Source organism: Panthera leo, chromosome E2 (genome assembly GCF_018350215.1).
Source record: "Panthera leo isolate Ple1 chromosome E2, P.leo_Ple1_pat1.1, whole genome shotgun sequence".
Taxonomy (NCBI): Eukaryota; Metazoa; Chordata; class Mammalia; order Carnivora; family Felidae; genus Panthera; species Panthera leo.
The window spans coordinates 42,202,645-42,226,042 of NC_056693.1; the positions used below are offsets into that span (position 1 = coordinate 42,202,645).

At 36.3% G+C, this 23,398-nt stretch overlaps 1 protein-coding gene across 7 annotated transcripts in view; it reads right to left on the reverse strand.

The window, feature by feature from the left end:
• TERB1 (telomere repeat binding bouquet formation protein 1) overlaps nt 1–23,398 on the reverse strand; it is a 41,307-nt gene that overhangs the window by 2,005 nt on the left and 15,904 nt on the right. For 6 of the 7 annotated variants that reach the window (XM_042920180.1, XM_042920177.1, XM_042920178.1 and 3 more), the window contains 9 exons: nt 18,927–19,079; nt 16,901–17,032; nt 16,179–16,304; nt 14,913–15,070; nt 10,898–11,244; nt 9,645–9,709; nt 9,246–9,341; nt 3,293–3,442; nt 2,926–2,991 (listed from right to left, as the gene is read on the reverse strand). In XM_042920180.1, coding sequence (XP_042776114.1) covers nt 2,926–2,991; nt 3,293–3,442; nt 9,246–9,341; nt 9,645–9,709; nt 10,898–11,244; nt 14,913–15,070; nt 16,179–16,304; nt 16,901–17,032; nt 18,927–19,079 — 1,293 coding nt within the window. The remainder of the gene's footprint in view (nt 1–2,925; nt 2,992–3,292; nt 3,443–9,245; nt 9,342–9,644; nt 9,710–10,897; nt 11,245–14,912; nt 15,071–16,178; nt 16,305–16,900; nt 17,033–18,926; nt 19,080–23,398) is intronic. The other variant, XM_042920183.1, reaches the window with a different exon arrangement.

Genomic DNA, 23,398 nt, shown 5'->3' on the forward strand with positions numbered 1-23,398 from the left:
GCTTTAGGAAAGGTTAAGGGAAAGTAGGCAAGAAGGTTCAATTCTAGGGACTCTTATTTTTCAAAATCTCTCAAGACACCAGTCTATCCTAAAAGAGAGCCAAGTCTCTTTAAATGCTTAGATGCTGCAATGGTCTCTTCTCAAAAGAATGGTTTCAAATTTGAATGCAACCTACAACCAAATGAATGCTCATAAATGTGTCTTGAAATGAAAGGGAAATCAAGGAGGAAAAATGGCAGTGTACCAAACATTCTTAGCCTACTTGTGAAAGAGAAGTTCAATCTAATCAGTATCTCAAGATGCCTTTCTAAATTCTAAAAAAGCAGACCAAATTATTAGCCATTTGGCGTTAGCTAAAGCAATTCTAATCTACAAAAAAGATGTATGTACTTATGAGCTGAATGTCACTTAACAGTATTTAGGATCCCTCTGTGTAATCAATGTACAACCACAATTATGTGCTTTTCGTGAGACTTTACAAATGATTTTACTATGTAAAATGATTATAGGATATTTAAAAAAAATGTTTTTTAACATTTACTTATTTTTGAGAGAGACAGACAGAGTGTGGGCAGGGGAGGGGCAGAGAGAGAGGGAGACACAGAATCCGAAGCAGGCTCCAGGCTCCGAGCCGTCAGCACAGAGAATGATACAGGGCTCGAACCCATGAACTGCAAAATCATGACCTGAGCCGAAACTGGATGCCCAACTGACAGAGCCACCCAGGTGCCCCAATTATAGGATATTTTAAATTGTTACATATTTGTTTTTAAGTCACGTTGCTGAAAAAAATCCATTATTCATTTGATGCCAACTCCTTGTCAAAAGCAAGTTTTCCAAATGCAACATGTTTCTATGGAAAAACAACCATTTTCTTACAGTTTCTACGGAAAATATTACTTCAAAAAGTGGGCTGCCCTAGAGGAGTACTGTAATTAATTTTAATTTGCATGCAGAATTTTTAATTAATTTTTTAATGTTTATTTTTGAGAGAGAGACAGACAGAGTGTGAGTGGGGGAAGGGCAGAGAGAGAGGGAGACAGAATCTGAAGCAGGCTCCAGGCTCTGAGCTGTCAGCACAGAGCCCGACGAGGGCCTCAAACTCACAAACTGTGAGATCATGACCCGAGCCAAAGTTGGATGGTTAACCGACTGAGCCACCCAGGTACCCCTGAACGCAGAACTTTTAACATAGAAAAAGACCCAGATATAAAAAATAAATTTCAGGGGTGCTGGCTGGTTCAGTCAGTAAGAGTGTGTAACTCTTGATCTCAGGGTTGTGAGTTCAAGCCCCATGTTGGGTAGAGAGATTATAAATAAACTTAAAAAAAACCACAATATTAAAAATAAATTTGAAATTTCTTTTAAGGCTTTAGCAGTGAAAATGGCCAAATAAAAGTATATGGTAAAATGTTTCCATATGAATGTCTAAGTATCTTTGCAATAAATAACAGAACAATTCAATAAATGTTACTAAATTCCAGGTTACTTTGACAAGTAAAGTACTTAACTGCTTATTCTTACTCTGCAGGTATTAATTTCATATGAAGAGAAGAAAATGGTAATGTTCACTAAGTCTCTGTAATAAATTTGGAATGGTTATAAACCTGAAATTTTAACCCTGTAGTTAAATAAAAATTCCCATAAATTAACTCATCATTTAAGAAGCATTTTGGTGGGGCGCCTGGGTGGCTCAGTCGGTTAAGCGTCCGACTTCAGCTCAGGTCACGATCTCGCGGTCCGTGAGTTCAAGCCCCGCGTCGGGCTCTGGGCTGATGGCTCAGAGCCTGGAGCCTGCTTCCGATTCTGTGTCTCCCTCTCTCTCTGCCCCTCCCCCGTTCATGCTCTGTCTCTCTCTGTCTCAAAAATAATAAAATAAACATTAAAAAAAAATTTAAAAAAAAAAAAGCATTTTGGTTTTTTTAAGTTTAGTTTTTATTTTTACTATTATTTTTTAATATCCATTTATTTTTGAGACAGAGAGAGAGAGAGATTGAGCACAAGTGGAAGAGGAGCAGACAGAGAGGGAGACACAGGATCCAGAATCTGAAGCAGGCTCCAGGCTCTGAGCTGTCAGCACAGAGCCCGATGCAGGACTCGAGCCCACAAACCGTGAGATCATGACCTGAGCCGAAGTCAGATGCTTAACTGACTCAGGCACCCTTGTTTATTTTTAGAGAGAGAGAGAACGTGAGTGGAAGCAGGGCAGAGAGAGTGGGAGAGACAGAATCCCAAGCAGGCTCCACACTCTCAGCGCAGAACCAGATATGAGGCTCGATCCCATGAACCATGAGATCATGACCTGAGCTGAAATCAAGAGTGAGATGCTCAACCGGCTGAGCCACCCACGTACCCCAAGAAGTATTTTGATTTTTAAGCAGGGCTTTAAAGGTTTATACTATTTGTCTCTTAAATTTTGATTGTTTGAAGTGCTGTAGTTATGAACCAAAATCTTTTGCAAAATCTCTCTGAAGCACTTATCCATAGGAGAATAATTTTGTTCTTAAAATAGAAATGTGATCAGGAGGATAGGACAGGGACTTCTGGAGAAAGACAGGCTTGCATTTGAATGTAAGCTCTGCCATTTGCCAACTCATTATGCCTTAAAGTGGAAATAAAATACTACACACCTTATAATGTTATTATAAGAATCAAAGGAAATATCCATAAAATACCTACCACCTAGTAAGTGCTTAATAAATGTTAGTGTCCTCCTGCTTCTTCCCCAGCGGGCAAGCAATTAGTGAGAAAGCAACATGAGGAAGGGAAGTGGGAAGCCCCTTTTCTTAGGAACTATGACCCTCATCAGACCCAACGGTTATCATTTAAGAACCATCAATGGGACTGAGAAACCATCATTTAGCTGTCCTCTTTTTCTCAGAACTATATGAAATTTAGGTTTATTTAATAATTAAATATATTAACTTATTCCTCCAGAGGTAGTAGATTCACTACTGAGTTGTCGTCTCCTACGTGGGGTCAGCAGAATTTCTGAAAAATACAGAAAACATTTATTTAGTGTACTTAGAGTATCAATCTGCACATCAATTCCATTAGTATGATAGTTCCTTTTCCCCCCTTCTAATGGGAATCCTTAGATGGATTAGGAAGAATTTTTAAATGACCAGAGACTAAATCTTTTCCCTGGGTACATCTTAAAACACTGGTTGCTCTAAGATATTTTCTTTTCAACATGATTTTACCCTCTAACTTTTTAATATACTTCATGTTCTAGATTACAGTTCAAAAGGTATAGTCATAATAACAGTTTCAAAGCTGCTGAGTAAATTACTTTTGTTACAGATAAGTGATTTCCTTAGTTCACTTTTATATCTGTCTTCAGCTTCCACAATGACTTTGTGACGATCACATTGGTATGGGCAAGAGTGCAAGAGCTTGCTAAAATTTCGGCTATTCAGGGATTTTCCTACTGCTATGCAACCTAAAAGAAAACAAATTAAAGTGATGTGTAGGTATTACAAAATATCTAGTAACAGATCTATGAAAGCAAATATCTTTATGATGATAACTGAAGTAAAATCAGGAACTTAATTATAAATATGTCAAGAAGGTCAGTCATGTGAGAGATTAAAGACAATACAATACAGTGAAAAAAGTGTTGCAATAGAGGTATGAACAGTTAGGATGATATAGAAAAGGAGCATCTAGTTTGGTCAGGTTCTCAGCAGGAGTCACCATTAGGAAAAATACCCAGAAGAAGTGACTCTTATGCCCAGTCATCTCTTTTTGTCTCAGTGTTTTATTATGAAATTTTCAAGCACACAAGAGTAAAGGGAAAAGTATAATGAACTTCCACATATCCATCATTCACCTTCAATAATTATTAAGTTATGGTCAGTCATATTTTGTCTATAACCCACTTATTCTGCTCTGCCCTCCGTGTATACACTAGATTATGGAGCCTGGAATTTGCATGAAACTATAATTTCATCTGTAAATACTTCATATTCATCCCTAACAGAGAAGGACTTTTTTTAAACACACAAAACCATTATCAAACCTTAAAAAATTATGTCTAATATAATCTAATATCCAGTCAGTGCTTAAATTTCCCCATCATTTCAAAACTTTCTTTTTACAATTGGTTTGTTTAAACCAGGATCCAAAGAAGGTCCATCATTACCTTCAGTTGAAATGCCTCAAGTTTATTTTAATCAATCTATTCTCCTCTCTTCCTCCTTGTCATTTACTTGATATAGACACTAGATCATTTATACTATGGAGTTACCCAAAGGCTAGGTTTCATTGATTATATCCTAGGTGCATGCTTTAAAATGTTCCTGTGTGTCCAATAAACTAGTAATTAGATCTGGATGATTGATTAGATTCAGATTCAATTGTTTTTAGCAGAATTCCTCACAGGCAGTATTGAGGACCTCTCACTGTATCATATTAAGAGGCACATAAAGTCTGACCATCTCTCTTTTTTTTTTAATGTTAAGATTGATCACTAGGTTCAGGTGATGTTAGCCACATCCATCCATTATAAACTTCCCCATCTGCCTGTCACCTAATGGTATTAGTGGCCCACTACTAAAAGACTAGAAGTTAGCCAGGCAGGAAGTTGGCTAGGATGAGGACATTTCAAGTACCATAAACATGTGTAAAAGAACAAAAAAGTTGAAAAAGCATAGCGTGTTCAGAGAATTATAGGTACTTTGGTGTGGCTGGAGTATAAAGTATGAGAAAAATGTAGGAGGAAAGTTGAGTCTTGTGAGGGCTGCAGGGGGCCAGATGACAATGGTCTTGAAAGCCATGCTATTTCTATCTGCAAGTCAATGGGGAAGGAACTAGAGGGTATTTATTAAGCAGGGAAATGACATGATTTCATTTGTGTCATAGAAAGTTTAGCTGAAGGTAAGAGGTTCAGTTGAGGGCTTACTTCAACAGTCCAGAATATAAATGAGGAATTCCGAAACAAGACATTTACAGGGAGAGTGTAGAGATTTCTGAGGTTAAAAACTGGTGAATAATGAGCTACTGGGGTAAGGGAAAAGTTTAGGATAATTCTTAAGTAATTTGATAGTTGATTGAATGACAAAGTTTGGAATAAGCATAGCAACTTTCTGGCAGACTTAAAGAGAACAAATATGCAATAAAATTTAGCAAGTGGAAGCAGAATAAAAGTCCACAAAAATTTAAAAGTCAGGCAGAGAGCCTGAGTCAGTGAGTTACAGAGAAGCATTGAGGGGCCTTTAGGTTGGTAACATGATAAAAAGCACATATTAGAAAGAGAAGTTAACAGCAATATGCTCATTACCGTTGGAGGTTGGTGAGACTTAAAACTGAAAAACAAAAAAGTGTAATTGAAAATTGCCAGAAAGTTGCTGGTGTAATTGAAGCATGAAGCAAAAAGGGCCTATGTGGGAAAGAAGAAAAAATGAAATTTGACAGACTAGAAATAGGGGATATAAAGAGAAAAAATGGTTATAAATGATTTAAAGTTTGAAATCTGGGAGGCCAAAAGAATAGTGACAACACTAATAGAAATGGAGTGGCTGGAGGGAAGGCAATTTAAAAGGGAGAAAGATGCTGTGTTTTAAACACATTAACCTTGAAGTAAAAACAAGATATTGAAATATGCCTTAGGTGTAGCTAGAAAAGGAGGATGAGGCTATATATAATCCAAGGTAGAAGCCAAGCGTAGAGATAAAGATTTGAAAATCATCAGTAAAATGACAGGTGATGCCACAAAAGCAGATGTTGAAACAGCATTGAGTAAGTGCTATAGATTAGGTCTTGGGGAAATATGCAGAAATTTGGCAGGAAGAGAAAGATAAAGTAATAAAGGTGATAAAATGAAGTGTTTTTCAGACTTCTTGAGATGAGGACTAGTTCTATTAATCTGATCCCCATGCCTGCCAAAGAATAAACACTCCCTAAGTGTCTGTGAAGTGAATGAATCATCATTAAAGAAGGGAACTAGGAAAGAACCATCTCAAACAAACTAAGATATGAAAGGGAGTTAACAGTAATAAAGTATCTCCTCTGCCCTGTGGACTACTTCCCACCAGAGGTTCCCAAACTTTCTCACGTCATGGCATCCTTGAGATCTTGGTGATTTTTTCTGGCACTCCTAGGCCAAAAGAAATACCAATCTTCTGTTAAGTCCCAAACAACTTAATAAGCATTTATGTTCTAATAACTTAGTAGCCATTTGAAAAAATAATACACTTAAATTGAAAAATATTTAGATTTCATTCTTATTAACCACAATTACTCCTTTGTTTTTAAAAGATTTTATTTTTAAGTAATCTCTATAAGCATCATGGGGTTCAAACTCACAACCCTGAGATCAAGAGTCACACTGCTCTACTGACTGAGCCAGCTAAGCACCCCTAATCAGTTACTCGTAATGCGATATATGCACTTACTAGGTACAGAACAAATTCTCCTATCTTGGAATCTGACTGACACTGCCACCCTCATTTCCTGTTCCACATTATTTTCATGTAGTGCTTGCTTTTTATCACAATCACTAGAAACTCAGGTCCACAATGACATGAAATCATCAAAAGGAATGCAGTGCAAGCTAATGGTGAAACTGTAACGAGTCTGAGCTAGTAGTTCCTGTGGTATCCAAAAGATGTTGATTATTATGTATTTCACTTATAAAATTTATTTTTTTAATGTTTATTTTTTTTGAGAGACAGACACAGAGACAGAGAGAGAGAGAGAGACAGAGAGAGAGAGAGAGAGAGAAAGTGCTTGTGTATGCAAGTGGAGGAGGGGCAGAGAGAGAGGGAGAGAGAGAATCCCGAGCAGGCTCCTCGCTGTCAGCACAGAGCCTGACACAGGGCTCGATCCCACAAACTGTGAGCTCATGACCTGAGCTGAAATCAAGAGTCAGATGCTTAACAGACTCAACCACCCAGGTGCCACTCATTTATAAAATTTAAAGTATTTTGTCATGCCCTTTCAAGTTCACCACAGACCTCCTGGGAGTCTGGGTGGATAGTTTGGGAACTGTGTCTTTAAACTATTGAGAGGAGAGGATTCCACGAAATGGTTATCAACAGTGTAGAGTTACTAAAGAGGAGAAGAATTTTTTAAAAAGTCATTGGTTTGGCAGAAAAAAAGAGGCTTCAGATAATCTTTAACATTAAAGTTTAGTAGAATGGCAATAAAAGAAGCCAGATTGCAAGGAACTAAGAAGGAAATTAATATATTGAAAGAGAAAGGAGAAAGAGCAAGTATCTGGTAATGATGAAAGAAAGAGCTGATGAATATTTGAAGGGACAGCAAGTCACATAAAGTATTTAAATTTTTCCTTTTTAAGTTTTAATTTTATTTTATTTTATTTTATTTTAAGTAATCTCTACACCCAACGTGGGGCTCAAATCCATGATCCCAAGATCAAGAGTCACATGCTCCTCCAACTGAGCCAGCCAGGCACCTCTAGATTTTTCTCTTTAAGACAAGAAGAAATGAACATAGTTTAAGTGGGGACAAAAGAAGTTAATGGATAGAAAGGTAATGAAGAGAAAGATTTCACAAGTATTAAAATGGGGAAGAAAAAAGAGATGGCATTCAGATTATAGTTAGGTATAGCTAGTTTTAGAGTAATAGAGACAAACTCCACATCCAAGACTAAAGAGTAGTGATATTTTGAGCCTAACATGAGCCTCAATTTTGTCCACGTAACAGAGTGTGACACTAAAACAAAGAGGAAATACCAGGGTATGGAGGAGGAAAAGGGATGGATTAAGCGTCCCTTGGATGGATGGAACATTTACAGGGCCCCTGCAGAACAAATAACTAATGGGGCAACTACGTGGATAGAACTAGAGGGTGTTATGCTAAGTGAAATTAGTCAGAGAAAGACAAATATCATATGACTTCACTCATATGAGGACTTTAAGACACAAAACAGGTGAACATAAGGGAGGGGAAGCAAAAATAACATATAAACTGGGAGGGGTGGTGTCTGGGTGGCTCAGTCGGTTGAGTGTCCTACTTCAGCCCAGGTCATGATCTCATGCTCTTGAGTTCAAGCCCCGCGTCTGGCTCTATGCTGACAGCTCAGAGCCTGGAGCCTGCTTTGGATTCTCTGTCTCCCTCTCTCTCTGCGCCTCACCTGCTTGTGCTCTGTCTCTCTCTCTCAAAAATAAATAAACATGAAAAAAATTAAAAATAAAATAAAATAAAATAAAAACAGGAGGGGGACAAAAACATAAGAGATTTTTTAAATATGGAGAATAAACAGAGGGTTGCTGAAGGGGTTGTGGGAGGGGGGATGGGCTAAATGGGTAAGGGACAGTAAGGAATCTACTCCTGAAATCATTGTTGCACCATATGCTAACTAACTTGGATGTAAATTAAAAATAAATAAATTATTAATAAAAAATAACTAATGGGGCATATAATACTAGAAACATTTATATACTAACTACAGACGTAAAAATAGATATTGTTTAACACTTAATGCCTAATGTGTACAGCATTATCCAGAATATACACCCACTGATGCTCTCTGAAAATATACAAAACGTTTACCTTACTCAGAAAAGTTAAACTCATAGATGGTATTAATTGTGACAAAAACAGAATAATAAAGTAAAAAAATGTTAGCTATGGTGATTCAGATAATGAATACTGGAAGCACCGGCTAATGCAGATAAGAGGTATTAATTTGAATGTTTTATGATATTCCAGATTGTTACTTCTCTAATGGAAATGAAGTGGGTTTTTTTTAATGTTTATTTATTTTTTTTAAATTTTTTTTTAACGTTTATTTATTTTTGAGACAGAGAGAGACAGAGCATGAACGGGGGAGGGTCAGAGAGAGAGGGAGACACAGAATCTGAAACAGGCTCCAGGCTCTGAGCGGTCAGCACAGAGCCCGACGCGGGGCTCGAACTCACGGACCGTGAGATCATGACCTGAGCTGAAGTCGGACGCTTAACCGACTGAGCCACCCAGGCGCCCCAATGTTTATTTATTTTTAAGAGAGAAAGTGAGAGTGTGCGTGTGTGCAGGCAACAGAAAGGAGACAGGATCTGAAGCAGGCTCCACACTGACAGCAGAGAGCCTGATGTGGGGTTCAAACTCATGAACCACGAGATCATGACCTGAGCTGAAGTCAGATGCTTAACCGACTGAGCCACCCAGGTGATCCTAAAGGCAATGAAGTTTAAATCATACAGGCAGAATTATTATAAAGTCTAGTTAACTAATATCATATAAAGTTTTAATCACAAAATAACTGTAAAAAAAATATTTACCTGAGCATCTATACTTTAACATTTTAGAATGACTGTCAGTTGCTAGAAAACTGATGACTTCTTTATTTATTATATCTGAACATAATGTAAATGGATCTGGAAAAAAATTGCAATATTTAAGATTCTTTTGATTAATGAAAAGGACCTGACATTTACATGATATATTAATTCTCAAGATTTTCATAAACTTTAGTACAGTACTACATATTCAGTCATCTTGTTGGATAAACAGAAAGGTTCTGGATGTCAATAACAGGTGATTAAAGTATTTACACCAGAAAGGAGTCGAAAGTGTGGCTTATATGTTAGAGGGCAAATATACCAATTACATTTTTAGCTGTATTAGTCACCTAAATATGTTCTCTTAAAAAATCAAAGAAGAAATATTTTTAATCATACCTGTTACTGGTAACTCCTGCTTTCTATTTTTGACAACAGGAATTGGAGGTTTAAAAACATGGTCACTAAAAGAAAACAGACACCAGAAATTAAAAGTAAACATACTGCTCAGTGTGTGCACAAATGTTTCTGTAAGCAGTGGTGTGATTCTGGGTGTTTGGCAGGCAGGAGATGGAACCAGGATCTACCAAAGTCTATCAAATTCTGCCAAAGTAGCGTTTGTAATGGTTATAGCCTCATTTCTAAAAGTGGAGTTAAATAAGATTCCAAAAGGCAATAATACTGATGCCAACAGAAACACAGGGAAAAAGTTATAAAAGAGAAAAACATAGGGTGCCTGTCTGGCTCAGTTGGAAGAAGAACATGCGACTCTTGATCTTGGGGTCACGGGTTCGAGCCCCATGTTGGGTGGAGAGATTACTTAAATAAACAAGCAAACAAACGTAAAAAAAAAAAAAAAAAAAAAAAAAAAAAAGGAGAGAACAAAAGCAATGGGACAGAAAGCAAGAGAGCTGGCCCAAGGGCATATTTCAATGCTTTCCAATTCCACATCCCTGAGAAATCAGGTTAAAATTAACATCAAGAATGGTTTTATAAAGGAAAAAAAGGAGTGGTGATGATGTAATCCATCTCCCTAATATTCCGTTTACATTGCAACCTTCCCAGAATATAGCAGCAATACTCTTCAGTTTCCCTACTAGCACAGTATCCATCAGAGGAGAGAACACAAGTAAATTTTTAAGAAAAGCTACATCTCAGGTCCAGCCCCACAGGCTATCTGAGGGAGCAAGGTCATGAACTGGAGGTGAGGTGAAAGGAACAAATGAAAAGGTAATCCTGAGCCATATTTTCATCACACACTACTCCTTTTTATCAAATTAAATTTACAAACTGGTTTTTGCTACATTGCCGGTGGATTATTAATGCATGCGTTGTTACTTCAGGTATAGGGTTTCAGGTTAAGTTCTCTGAGTATCCTTTCTAAAATGCAAATCTGATGTCACACAACTTAAAATTGTCAAAGGCTCCCTACGCCCTGTGAGTGAAAACCAAAAATCCTGACTGTGACATGCAAGGCCCTAGATGAACTGGCCCATACTTCCCCATCCAAACTCCATTCCCAACATTTCCATTTAGGCTCCTCCCAAGACCATTTTTTATCATTTCTATATCCCAGGGCTTAATAACATAGTACTACAAAAAAAAAAAAAATACTTGAATAAATAAAGTTAGAAACAATTATTAAACTATACCTTGATTGAGAAACAGAATTTTTTTCAAAATTTGTTCTTTCATGTAAGTTTTGACTATAACTTGAATTGGCTTTATATAAAGTTTTATTTTGTCCACTCTCCCTATAACAAGCATCAACTGGATTTGTACTCTTTAACAGGGTCTTCATTTGGTGATCATTTGTACACGCTGTAGTTAGAATTCCATGGGATTTACAACTCGGAAGCTTTCTAGACTGGCTTTTATCCTTATCTTCTGCTTCAGGGCCTCTGCCAATACTATCTCCATGGAGGTGTTTCAATGTATTTTGAATATTTATGTTCATAGATGAAACATTATCCTTGTATTTTTCTCTTTGTATTTTTTCCTATAATGTAAAAATGACAAGTAAATAATTTCAAGATAATCCATTTGTTTTATAATCCAATTTATACTTTCTTTAAATAATATAGGAAAAGTTCATGATTGTCAACAGAATATACATAATAAAAGGTTTAAATTTAATTTAAAACAGTTTAAATTAACAGGAAAGGGGAATTTAGTAAATGATCCTGGGACAACTGGGTAGCCATCTGGGGAAAAATAAATTGGATCCATATCTCACAATTTACACAAAAACAAAGTCAAAATGAGGGGAGCCTGGTGGCTCAGTAGGGTAAGCATTCAACTCTTGATTTTGGCTCAGGTTATGATCTCACAGTTCGTGAGTTTGAGCCCCATATCAGACTCTGTGCTGACAGTGTGAAGCCTGCTTGGGATTCTCTCTCTCCCTCTCTCTCTGTCCTTACCCCATTCATGCTCTCTCTCTCAAAATAAATAAACTTAAAAAAAGTCAAAATGAGCTAAATATTGATATATAAAAAACTGAAATTGTGTGTATATATATGTATATACACACATATATATGTGTGTGTGTGTGCATGTGTGTATTTTTTTAATGTTTATTTTTGAACTAGAGACAGCGTGAGTGGGGAAGAGACAGAGAGAGACAGAAGATCCGAAGTGGGCTCTGCACTGACAGTAGAGAGCCCAATGTGGGAATCAAATTCATGAACCACAAGGTCATGACCTGAGCTGAAGTCAGACACTTAACTGACTCAGCCACCCAGGTGCCCCAGAAATTGTATATATTTTAAAAGAAGACATAATATTTTAACATTCCTGAGGGGAAGAAGGCCTTTCTAAATATCACACAAAATCAATAAATCATGAAGAAAAGAAACTAATATAGTTGACCCCATGAAAAATTTTTTTCAAAGCTCTACTATAGACCAAGAATAATATGGGTGGCTGGGGCGGTTGTGGGGAGGGCGGACTCAGAAGAAAAAAAGGTCAGAAGCAAACCAAATGATTATCAAAACATCTAGAAAGAATATGTATAAGTCATGTCTTGGGGTATGATTTTTCTATCAACATTTATGAAAAGCTACTATAATGAAATATGAAAAAGATCAACAATAGTATATAAAAATAGGAAAAGGAGATCAACAGTTAATGGGAAAGGAAACATAAATAGCTCCTAAACTTATGAAAAAATGCCCCATCCCACATGCAATAAGAGAAATGCACAATAAAGCACAATAAAGCTACACTGAGACAGCATTCATCTAGGACACTGGCAAAAATTGAAAGGGTATACACTCTCATAACTTACAGGTGAGAGCATAAATTGCACAACTTCTATGGAGAAACAATTTGACAGGATTGTTCATAATAAAACTTGTACATCTTTACAAAAAAACCCTATAGATAGGGGAACCTTGGTGGTTCAGTTTGTTAAGCGTCTGACTCTTAATTTTGGATCAGGTCATGAGCTCACAGTTCATGGAATCAAGCTCTGTGTCAGGCTCTTGCTGACAGCAAGGAGCCTGCTTGGGATTCTCTCTCTCCCTCCCTCTCTCTGCCCCTCCCCTCCTCACACATATACACACACATGGCTGGGAATGGAGAATGCAAGGAAATACCTAAAGGGTACAGAGTTCCTTTCTGAGATAATAAAAATATTGTAAATGACTATAGTTGCACATATCTGTAAATATACTAAACACTACTGAATTGTACACTTTAAATGGGCAAATGGTATGGTGTGTGAATAACATCTCAATAAAGCTTTTTTAAGGAAGATGAAATACTAATATAAACATGCATAAACCTTGAAAACATTATTCTAAATGAAAGAAGCCAGTCACAAAAGACCATGTGCTCTATGATTCAATTTATATAAAAAGTACAGAATAGGCAAATATATAGACACAGAAAATAGTTTAGTGGTTGCCTAGGCTGGGAAGGTGGGAAGAATGGATGGGGAAATAGGGAGGGTGACTGCTAAAAGGTATGGGGTTTTTTTGGGGGGGGTGATAAAAATGTTCTAAGATTGGTTGTGGTAATGGTTGCACAATTCTGTGGGTATACTAAAAGCCAATGAAATGTACACTTTAAACAGGTCAACTGTATGGAATGTGATTTACATCTTAGTAAGGTGGTTACAAATATATATATTTACCACCTGGGTGGCTCAGTTGCTTAAGCGTCTCTTAATTTCAGCTCAGGTCATAATTTCATGGTTCATGAGTTCGAGCTCTACATTGGGCTCTGCAGTGACAGCATGGAGCCTGCTTGGAATTCTGTCTCCTTCTCTCTCTGCCCCTACACTGCTCGCTCTCTCTCAAAAGAAATAAAAATAAACAAAAAAAATTTTAGTGTTTTATTTATTTTTGAGAGAGAGAGACACACATAGCATGAGCAGAAGAGGGGCAGAGAGAGAGGGAGACACACAATCCAAAGTAGGCTCCATCCAGGCTCTGAGCTGTCAGCACAGAGCCTGATGCAGGGCTCAAACTCACGAACCACAAGATCATGACCTTAGCCAAAGTTGGACACTCAATCAAATGAGCCACCCAGGCTCTCCAATAAAAATAAACTTAACAACAAAATATATTATATATATTTTTATCATATATATTTTTATGTGTTTATATATATTTTACATATATATATAAAATATATATGGTAGCAAGACATTTACTCTAGAGTTGTTTACACTGGTGAGAGATTGAATATAATCTAAATGTCTCTCAATTAAGTACTAGTTAAATAAATTTATAATAATCTTTAATATTGAATACTACTCAGTCATTTAAAAGAATGAAATTACTATACTATTATACTAAGTTGAGCACTATGCTTTTATTTTTAAAAATACATGCACAAAGGAGCACCTGGGTGGTTCAGCTGGTTGAGCGTCCAACTTCAGCTCAGGTCATGATCTCCTGGCTCGTGAGTTTGAGCCCTGCATGGAGCTCTCTGCTATCAGCACAGAGTCCACTTCAGATCCTCTGTCCCCCATTTTCTCTGTACCCCTCCTGCTTGTTCTCTCTCTCTCTCTCAAAAATAAATAAACATTTACAAAAATTTTTGAGAGACACAGCATGAGTGAGCGAGGGGTAGAGAGAGAGAGGGAGAGAGAATCTCACGAGGTGCAGAGAGAGAGGAAGAGAGACTGCAGAGCCCAAAGCAGGGCTTGAGCTCACACATGCGGGACTAGAACTCAAAAACCAAAAGATCATGACCTGAGACAAAGACGGGTGCTCAACCGACTGAACCACCCAGGCGCCCCATCAAAAATAAACATTTTTTAAAAGTACACACACAAAGACACAAATTGTACATACATAAAAAAATATAGAAACATGTATATGTGTGTATATATACATACATACATATACATATATAAGAGAGAGAGATTACTTCTCCATCCTTTCTCTTTCTTGAACCCTTATTATACAGATGTTAGATCTCTATCTTCCGTGTCTCTTATTTTTTCAGTCATCATTTCCATTTCTTAAAAATCTTTTCTTTCTGTGCTCAAAGATGGTTACTCAAGTATCACTACTTAATTTTGAATTTAAAACCAATAAAACTTAAAAAATAACTTAGCAGGAAAAATATTTTACCCTCTAACCTCTACTGAAAAAACAAAACAAAACAAAAAACCTTGAAAAAAGTTCTATATTCTTTGAAACAAAAAAACCCCACCTCATTTCCTTCTCTTTCAAGCTGTTCTATTCTGTGTAGAATTTCCTTTGCTTTCTTCCAGTACTCTTCAAGATTCTTCTCTTTCATATTTATGTCTTCTAATTGTTTTTCATTCTCATCAAAAGAATATTCTCCTAGACTTAGACATAATTTTTCAGCTTCATAAAATGGGAAAAAATAGTTAATTTATCTATTACTGGAAATGTTTTTTTTTACACTTTAAACGTAATTTTAACACTAAATACAGACAACCTCATGCCCCACACCCCCTTCTCTAAATTTGGCCCATCTAGACTAAATTAACTGTCTAAATGGTATAGAAAATAAACACAAAGCAAGTGCTAGGCAGAGGCCCAAGCCCCGGTCATAAATTAGACTTTAATCTGCAGAGTTATAGGAGAAAGAATATCATGAAAATATGTTATGCCAGATACATGAACACCCTCAGGTATATGGATACTGGTTTTAAAGTATTTTTTTTTCAGCAGCTTTCATAGAGTGGTTCCTTCCTATCATCTTTTAAGTTTTCTTTTTGCATTTTGCAGCAGCAATTTTTCTTCCATGAAGACTAATTCAGTGGCCATTAATCCTTCAGTGCATGCTCCCTCTTAACACAGGGTCTTTGTGCCTCACTGTTGCTCATACCTGAGACATTTGCCCATAACAAATTCCCTTCTTTTCACCTAGTTAATGCTATATATTCAAATCTCAGCTCAAGAATCACTTCTTCCAAAGCCTTTTCTGCTCCAAGTCTAAAACACAGTCTTTTGTTCTATGCTCTCTAAGCTCTATTGCTCCATCCATTCCTAGCCCTTAGGTTAATATATAACAATTCATTCATTTTTGAGATTATTAATGACTACCTGTGTATCTAGTTAAACTAAGCTCTATGAGTGCAGACTGTTGTTTCTTAATCATTGTATCCCTAAAACCTAGCAGAGTGCCTGGCAAATAAAAGGCACTCAGTTTTTAAAATAAATAAATGAAATGCACTTTATAATTTAACCATAAGTCACTTGTAGACCTCAAGTTTAAGTCCTACAACAAAATTTGTCCACAATGCATAAAATAAGTAAATTCTCTATATTGTTTCTCTCTTCCAGATAGATTTTTAATATGGTGAAACACTCTAGTCATGTCCAAATCATATACTCTGCTTTTCAAATGTAAGAAGAGCCTGGGGACCTTAAGGGGTTTGGCTCATTCAGCAGATACAAATTCCCTTTCAGAAACTTTGGTATTTTTTTAAAGTAACAATATACTTACTAATTTTTTTGCAATTGTGAAGCACAAAAGTGGCAGCTTTGTTTAGTTCCTCACTCTGTGATTCAGTTAAGGCTTGTATCATGAGTGGAAGCCCATTGTTTTTAAAAAGGTCATACTGATTTTCCTCTGGAAAATATATCAAAAATGAGAGTAGAAGATAGTAAATCCTAAGCAAGAGACAGCAAAGCAAGGAGAATGGAAAAGTGGAGCAGGGAGCAAAGAGGAGAGAAGAGATTGCAAGGAGAGAGAGCGAGGAATGTAGAAAGGGTTGGAAAAGAGGAAAATGGACAGAGAGAGAGAGCAGGAGAAGATTGGAAAGAGGGAGGAAAATGGAAGAGGAGAAAAAAGAGAGTGATAAGTAGAGAAAGAAAGATAGGACTTTCAAAGGTTTTCAGTAAGCGAGAACAGGATTGGATCTGTGCAGCAGTGTACGAGTGGATTGAAAAATGGAGATACGAGAGAGGGAACACAAGGAGAAATCTATTCCAATAACATTGGTGAAAGATGTTGAGGGGCTGAGGGCCTAAATTGGAACTGGGCAGAAAGGGATAAGGAAGAGTATGGATGAAGAAGGATGAAGAGCAAAATGACTAGTTTGGGGCCTGAATGACTTGGAGAAAGGCAGTACTTTTAAGCCTTTCACATGAAAATGAGGGAAAAAAACAAAAGTGGATTTCCACTCCACTGTTCTAATAAGCACACTGAATAAATTTAATACTTACCACAATCCTCTGTGCAATGACCAAGAGTAAGTATGATGCTAAATTTTTCTCCTGAATCCAGACTTTCATGAAGCAGTAATGTCAAAAGTTTTGAAACAATCTGATACTTGGATAGTATTACTCCAAAAGTAGCTATTAGTATAAAATAGAGGGAAAAAAGTATAAACTTCAAACTCATAACTATATATGTATATACACTATATGTCAGATCTTATCCTGGGAGAATAATCTCATAACTATATAATATCTAACATTCATATCTCATATAATATCTAATATGTATGTGTATGTGTATATAAATAAATACATTGTAATAATATGGTGATTTACATAGTCCTCATTAATCCCACTTCCCAAGATAGGGACAGTTTACTAAAGCCTATTTTATGAAGAATGGTTTCTTCTCAATTATCCTGCATAATGCTGTGAGTATGAAGTAATAATACTACCTCCCTAAAAGCTGAATATGCTTACTCTCACCTTATACACCTGTTCTTATCTAGATGCACTATAGACCTTCCTATGTAACTAACTCCTGCCTGTAACTGAAATACATTATTAACTGCCATGGTTCTAATGTTAATGACACAGTGAAGCATCCCTGAAGCCGTCACAGTGAGATATAACAAAATTCAAGAAGCTGCCATTTTGTTTTATTTCTCCTAACAGCATTTTTAACAGAGTTCACCCAGTGTCTAACAATATTGATATCAATAGTAAGGTTGTAAATTCTTCAAGGTACTAGATCTTAATCATTTTTGTGTCTCTAGAGCTCACTAAGAGCCCAGCACATAGCAGGCCCTTAAAAACTGATTTTTGGGAATGCAAGCTGGTGCAGCCACTCTGGAAAACAGTATGGAGTTTCCTCAAAAAAACTAAAAATAGAACTACCTTATGACCCAGCAATTGCACTACTAGGCATTTATCCAAGGGATACAGGTGTGCTGTTTCAAAGGGACACATGCACCCCCATGTTTACAGCAGCACTATCAACAATAGCCAAAGTATGGGAAGAGCCCAAATGTCCATCGATGGATGAATGGATAAAGAAGATGTGGTATATATGTACAATGGAGTATTACTTGGTAATCAAAAAGAATGAAATGTTGCCATTTGCAACTACGTGGATGGAACTGGAGGGCATTATGCTAAGTGAAATTAGTCAGTCAGAGAAAGACAAAAATCATATGATTTAACTCACATGAGGACTTTAAGAGACAAAACAGATGAACATAAGGGAAGGGAAACAAAAATAATATAAAAACAGGGAGGGGGACAAAACAGAAGAGACTCATAAATATGGAGAACAAACTGAGGGTTACTGGAGGGGTTGTGGGAGGGGAATGGGCTAAATGGGTAAGGGGCATTAAGGAATCTACTCCTGAAATCATTGTGGCACTGTATGCTAACTAATTTGGATGTACATTTAAAAAAATAAAAAATAAAACAAGTCAAAATAAAAAAATAACTGATTTTTTAAAAATCACCTACTTATTTTTCAGTTTTTTGTGAATGTTAAAAGCATTGGTTATTACAGAGATTTACAGACTATCATTCCTCAGTGTCTGTACATGTGAGAAGCAGCCATGGGTTCAAGTCTGAGTCTGCCACACACTAGATATGGTTGGGTAAGTCAGACCTCATACTTATTAGAAAGAGGCATAACTTAATTCTTTATATAATTTTTTAAAATCTATAAATTGGGTTTTCCATTCCTTATGTTTCCCAAATGTCCATTTCTAACTTAAAGTTTTTAACTTAATATTGCTCTTTTGTGTTGAAACAAAGGTTTAGAAATAACAGAATCTTATCTTGATTCTATCATTAGACAAAGTCAGAAGTCCTAGTTTTGAACCCTTAGGGAAGTCATAACCTTCATGGGAAAACAAGGACTTGGAGATTCCTTCCACATGTGAGAAACTGGAAGTCCAAACCATGTTTGTGTTCCATCTACCATTTCAACACCTACCATGTTGAATTCAAACAAAACGCAATTATATAAAAATTACTAAGCATGTTTACTCACGATTATCAGCAATACACGCATCCACTGTCTTTGTCACCACCACTGCAAGCTTAGCACTGGAAACAGTCTTGTGTGAATCAGATTCCAGTTGCACAAGAACTTGAGACAATACATCCAGTCCACCCACAGATATAAAGTATTTCTGAACAAATGCTTAAGGAATAAAGTAGCAAGACTATTAATATCGCAAACAAGTGTATGGTTCCATTCAATTATTTTGCACTAAATATGACATTAACTTGACTTTTTCAAGTACTAAAAATCCCAAAATTAAAGAATGAAAAAATCTAATCTTTACCTTTAATCATAAAATAGGTCATTTACTTAAGTAAGAAATGCACTTTCACATGGAACAACTACACACACAGTACAGTGCTTCTCATGTGTTAGATATCTTTCTTATTTAGCAAGAACTGGTATGTCTTGCAAGAATGGCATTAGTAAACGCAAGTCCTTCAATAGAGCTATGAAGAATAGATTAATTCATTTAGTGTGATATTGCAATTAGCAAGCTGCCTATTTTCTGAATTCCAACTTAACTCATTCCTTAGATTGCTTGAATCTACAAAGGGCAAAGTAATTTAACTATTCCAAAAGAACACATATTTTATCCATCTTATTTAAGCATAATTGTTTTAGTTCTTAGAACATAAAATTATAACATATTATTGAGAGTCATAACAACTATTCCAACCAAAGACTCAGTGAAAAATACATTTTTTAAAAGTCGAAGTGTCTTGTTCCCCCATTGAAAGTGATTCTGATGGGAAAGTATCCCAAGGGTCTGTGTATTCAATAGTCTCTACAGCCCCTATCCCAGCAGTGGGCTTATAACAAATGGATACATGGATTAATGATTATAATTCTGCCACGAACCTTCTTCCCAGTATACCCTAGTACTACAAATTGAGCCAAGATGATTTAAACAAAAAAATTACTTTTTGTATTGTTCAACAAAACACAAAGATCTTAATCTAAAAAAACATCATGTTCACAATTTTCTACATTTGGGAAAGGAACTGTTAGGAAATGTTATCAAAGGATAAGCAAACATTTTCGATATTATGGAGACTCCAAAACAGGTTTCTTTACTGCAAAATATTTTCATTAAAAAAAAATTCTTGAAAAAAGAAGTATTTTTATTTTTATATTTACTTGTTTTATGGGGGGAGAAGGAGAGAGAATGCATGCATGAACAGGGAAGAGGCGGGGGGGAGAGGGGGGAAAGAATCCCAAAGAGGATCTACACTTGCAGCACAGACCTGACATGGGGCTCGAACCCACAAACCGTGAGATCATGACCTGAGCTGAAACCAAGAGTCAGACCCTTAACCAAATGAGTCACCCAAGTACCCCTAGGAAGTATTTTTAAATGCTTAAATGAAAATGGCACTGTATTACCATGATTTCTAGTTATGGCCCATGTAATAAAAATTTATAAACACAAGAACATCCTAGTCTACACTTGTATGCTGAATATTTCAAATTTCATCTTATATTTCACACCAGTTTGCTGACAGTAATGAGGTTCTAAAATTATTATTCATCCAAGTTGACTCTTAGATAAAAAGGAAATGTCAAAGCATCATGGAGAGAATCCAATTTTTGGAATTATAGAGCTAAGTTCCTTTGCATGTGAAACATGACTATTTGCTTTAAATGTGTGAATACAAAAATATACCAACAACATGTGAGAAAGTTCTAGTTGCTCCACAACCTCATCAACATTTAATATACTAGCCTTTTCCCTTTCAGCCATTGCAGTGAGTGTGTAGTGGTATCCTTTGGGTTTTAGTTTGGATTTCTCTAATAACCAATAATTCTGAACATCTTTTCAAACATTTTTTCAATGCTTATGTATAATTTAATATTCATATCTCCTTTGCTGACATATCTGACCAAATCTGGCCTCTTTTTTTTTAATCATTAGGTTGTTTTTTTGTCCTACTGATTTGTAAGAATTCTCTATATATCTTAGGTGTAAGTTCTTTACCAGGTGTACATTTCACAGATATTTTCTCCCAGTCTATGGCTTTCCTTTTCAGCTTTTAATTTCAGTGAAGTCCAATTTATCATTTTCTCTTTAGTGGCTCATACTTTCTGTGTTCTAAGAAAGCTTTGTCTTCTCCCAAGTTATGAAGATTTGCTCCTATGTTTTCGTCGAGAAGTTTTGAAGTTTTAGTTCTTACATCTAGGTCTATGGATCATTTCAGGTTCATTTTTGTATACAGTGTAAAATTAGGGTTGAGATTCATATTTTGTGTATGGATATCTACTCTTTCCAGCACCATTTGTTGAAAAGATTATCTTTTCCCACATGGAATTATTATGGCACCTTTGTAGAAAATCAACGACTATCTATGTATGGGTCTATATATGGGCTATTTTGCTGCATTGACCTAATATGTCTACACTTACATCAATGCCACACTTTCTTGATTACTGTATAATAAGTATTGAAATCAAGTTATATAAATCCCATAATTTTGACCTGTTTCAAAAAGTTTTGACTATCCTGGCCCTTTTGCATTTCCATGTAAATTTTAGAATCAGCTTGTCCGCCAATTTCTACAGCAATGCCTGCTGGTATTTTGATGGGGAATGTCTTGAATCAAGAAATGAAATTCAGAAGTGACATTCTAATAATACTGAGCATTACAATCCATGAGTGTAGGGTATCTCCCATTAACCTAGGTTTTCTTTATCTCAGCAAAGTTTCATATTTTTAAGCATGTAGACATTGCACATATTTCATTAAATTTATCCCTAGTTTTGTGGGGGTTTTTTGTCTTTTTTTTTTTTTTTTTTTTTTTTTTTTTTTTAAGTAGGCTTCACACCCAGCATGGAGTCCAACTTCAGGCTCTAACTCACAATGCTGAGATCAAGCCCTGAGCTAAGATCAAGACTCAGACGCTCAACTGACTGAGCCACCTTGCTACTATTTAGAAATACAGTTGATTTCTGTATGTGACCTTGGATCCTACAACCATGCTAAAATCATTTATTCATTCCTACAACTTTATTTTCGATTCTTCAGACAATCGTGTCAGCTATTAATAAACACTGTATTTTCTTCTTCCTTTTCGATCTCTATGCGTTTTTACTTTCCTGCCTTATTTCACTGGCTGAAATACCCAGTAAAATCTTAAAGTAATGAGAGTGGCTATCATTTTTTTTCCAATCTTGGCAGAGTGGGGAAGGAGGAGGGGATTAAGTTTTTTACCATTAAATATGCTAGCTGTAGTGTTTTGTAGAGGCCCTTTATCACATTGAGAAGTTCTGTCTATTCCTAGTTTACCAAAAGTTTTTGTCACAAATACATACTGAACTATGTAAAAGCTTTTCTTATATCCTTTTAGATCATCATATAGTTTTTCTTTTCTGTCATCGCCTGTGAAAATGGTGAATTTTCCAATGTTGAACCAATCTTGCATTCCTAGGATAAATGCCACTTGGTCATAATATATTACCTTTTCTATATATTACTGGATTTAATATTTTTTATGTTAAAAGAATGCTTATTCATTTATTGAGAAAGACAGAGTGGTGGAGGGGCAGAGAGAGAGGGAGAGAGAGAAATCCCAAGCAGGTTCTGCACTGCCAGTAAAGAGCATGATGCAGGACTTGACCTCACAAACCGTGAGATCACGATCTGAGCCAAAATCAAGAGGATGCTTAACCAACTGAGCTAACCAGGCACCCCAATGTTTTTTTAATTTTAATTTATTTAAAAAATTATTCATTTATTAAATTTACATCCAAGTTAGTTAGCAGATAGTGCAACAGTGATTTCAGGAGTAGATTCCTTAATGCCCCTTACCCATTTGGCCCATCTCCCCCTCCCACAACCCCTCCGGTAACCCTGTTTGTTCTCCATATTTAAGAGTGACTTAGGCTTCATCCCCCCTCCCTGTTTTTATATTATTTTTGCTTCCCTTACCCTATGTTCATCAGTTTTGTACCTTAAATTCCTCATATGAGTGAAGTCATATGATATTTGTCTTTCTCTAATTTCGCTTAGCATAATACCCTCTAGTTCCATCCATGTGGTGCAAATGGCAAGATTTCATTCATTTTGATTGCTGAGTAATACTCCATTGTATATATATACCACATCTTCTTTATCCATGTGTCCATCGATGGACATTTGAGCTCTTTCCATACTTTGGCTATTGTTGATAATGCTGCTATCAACATTGGGGTGCATATGCTCCTTCGAAAGAGCATACCTGTGTCCCTTGGATAAATACCTAGTAGTGCAATTGCTGTGTCATAGGGTAGTTCTATTCTTAATTTTTTGAGAGACCTCCATACCATTTTCCAGAGTGGCTGCACCAGTTTGCATTCCCAACAGCTGTGCAAAAGAGATCCTCTCTCTCTGCATCCTTCCCATTATCTGTGGTTGCCTGAGTTGTTAATGTTAGCCATTCTGACAGGTGTGAGGTGGTATCTCATTGTGGTTTTGATTTGTA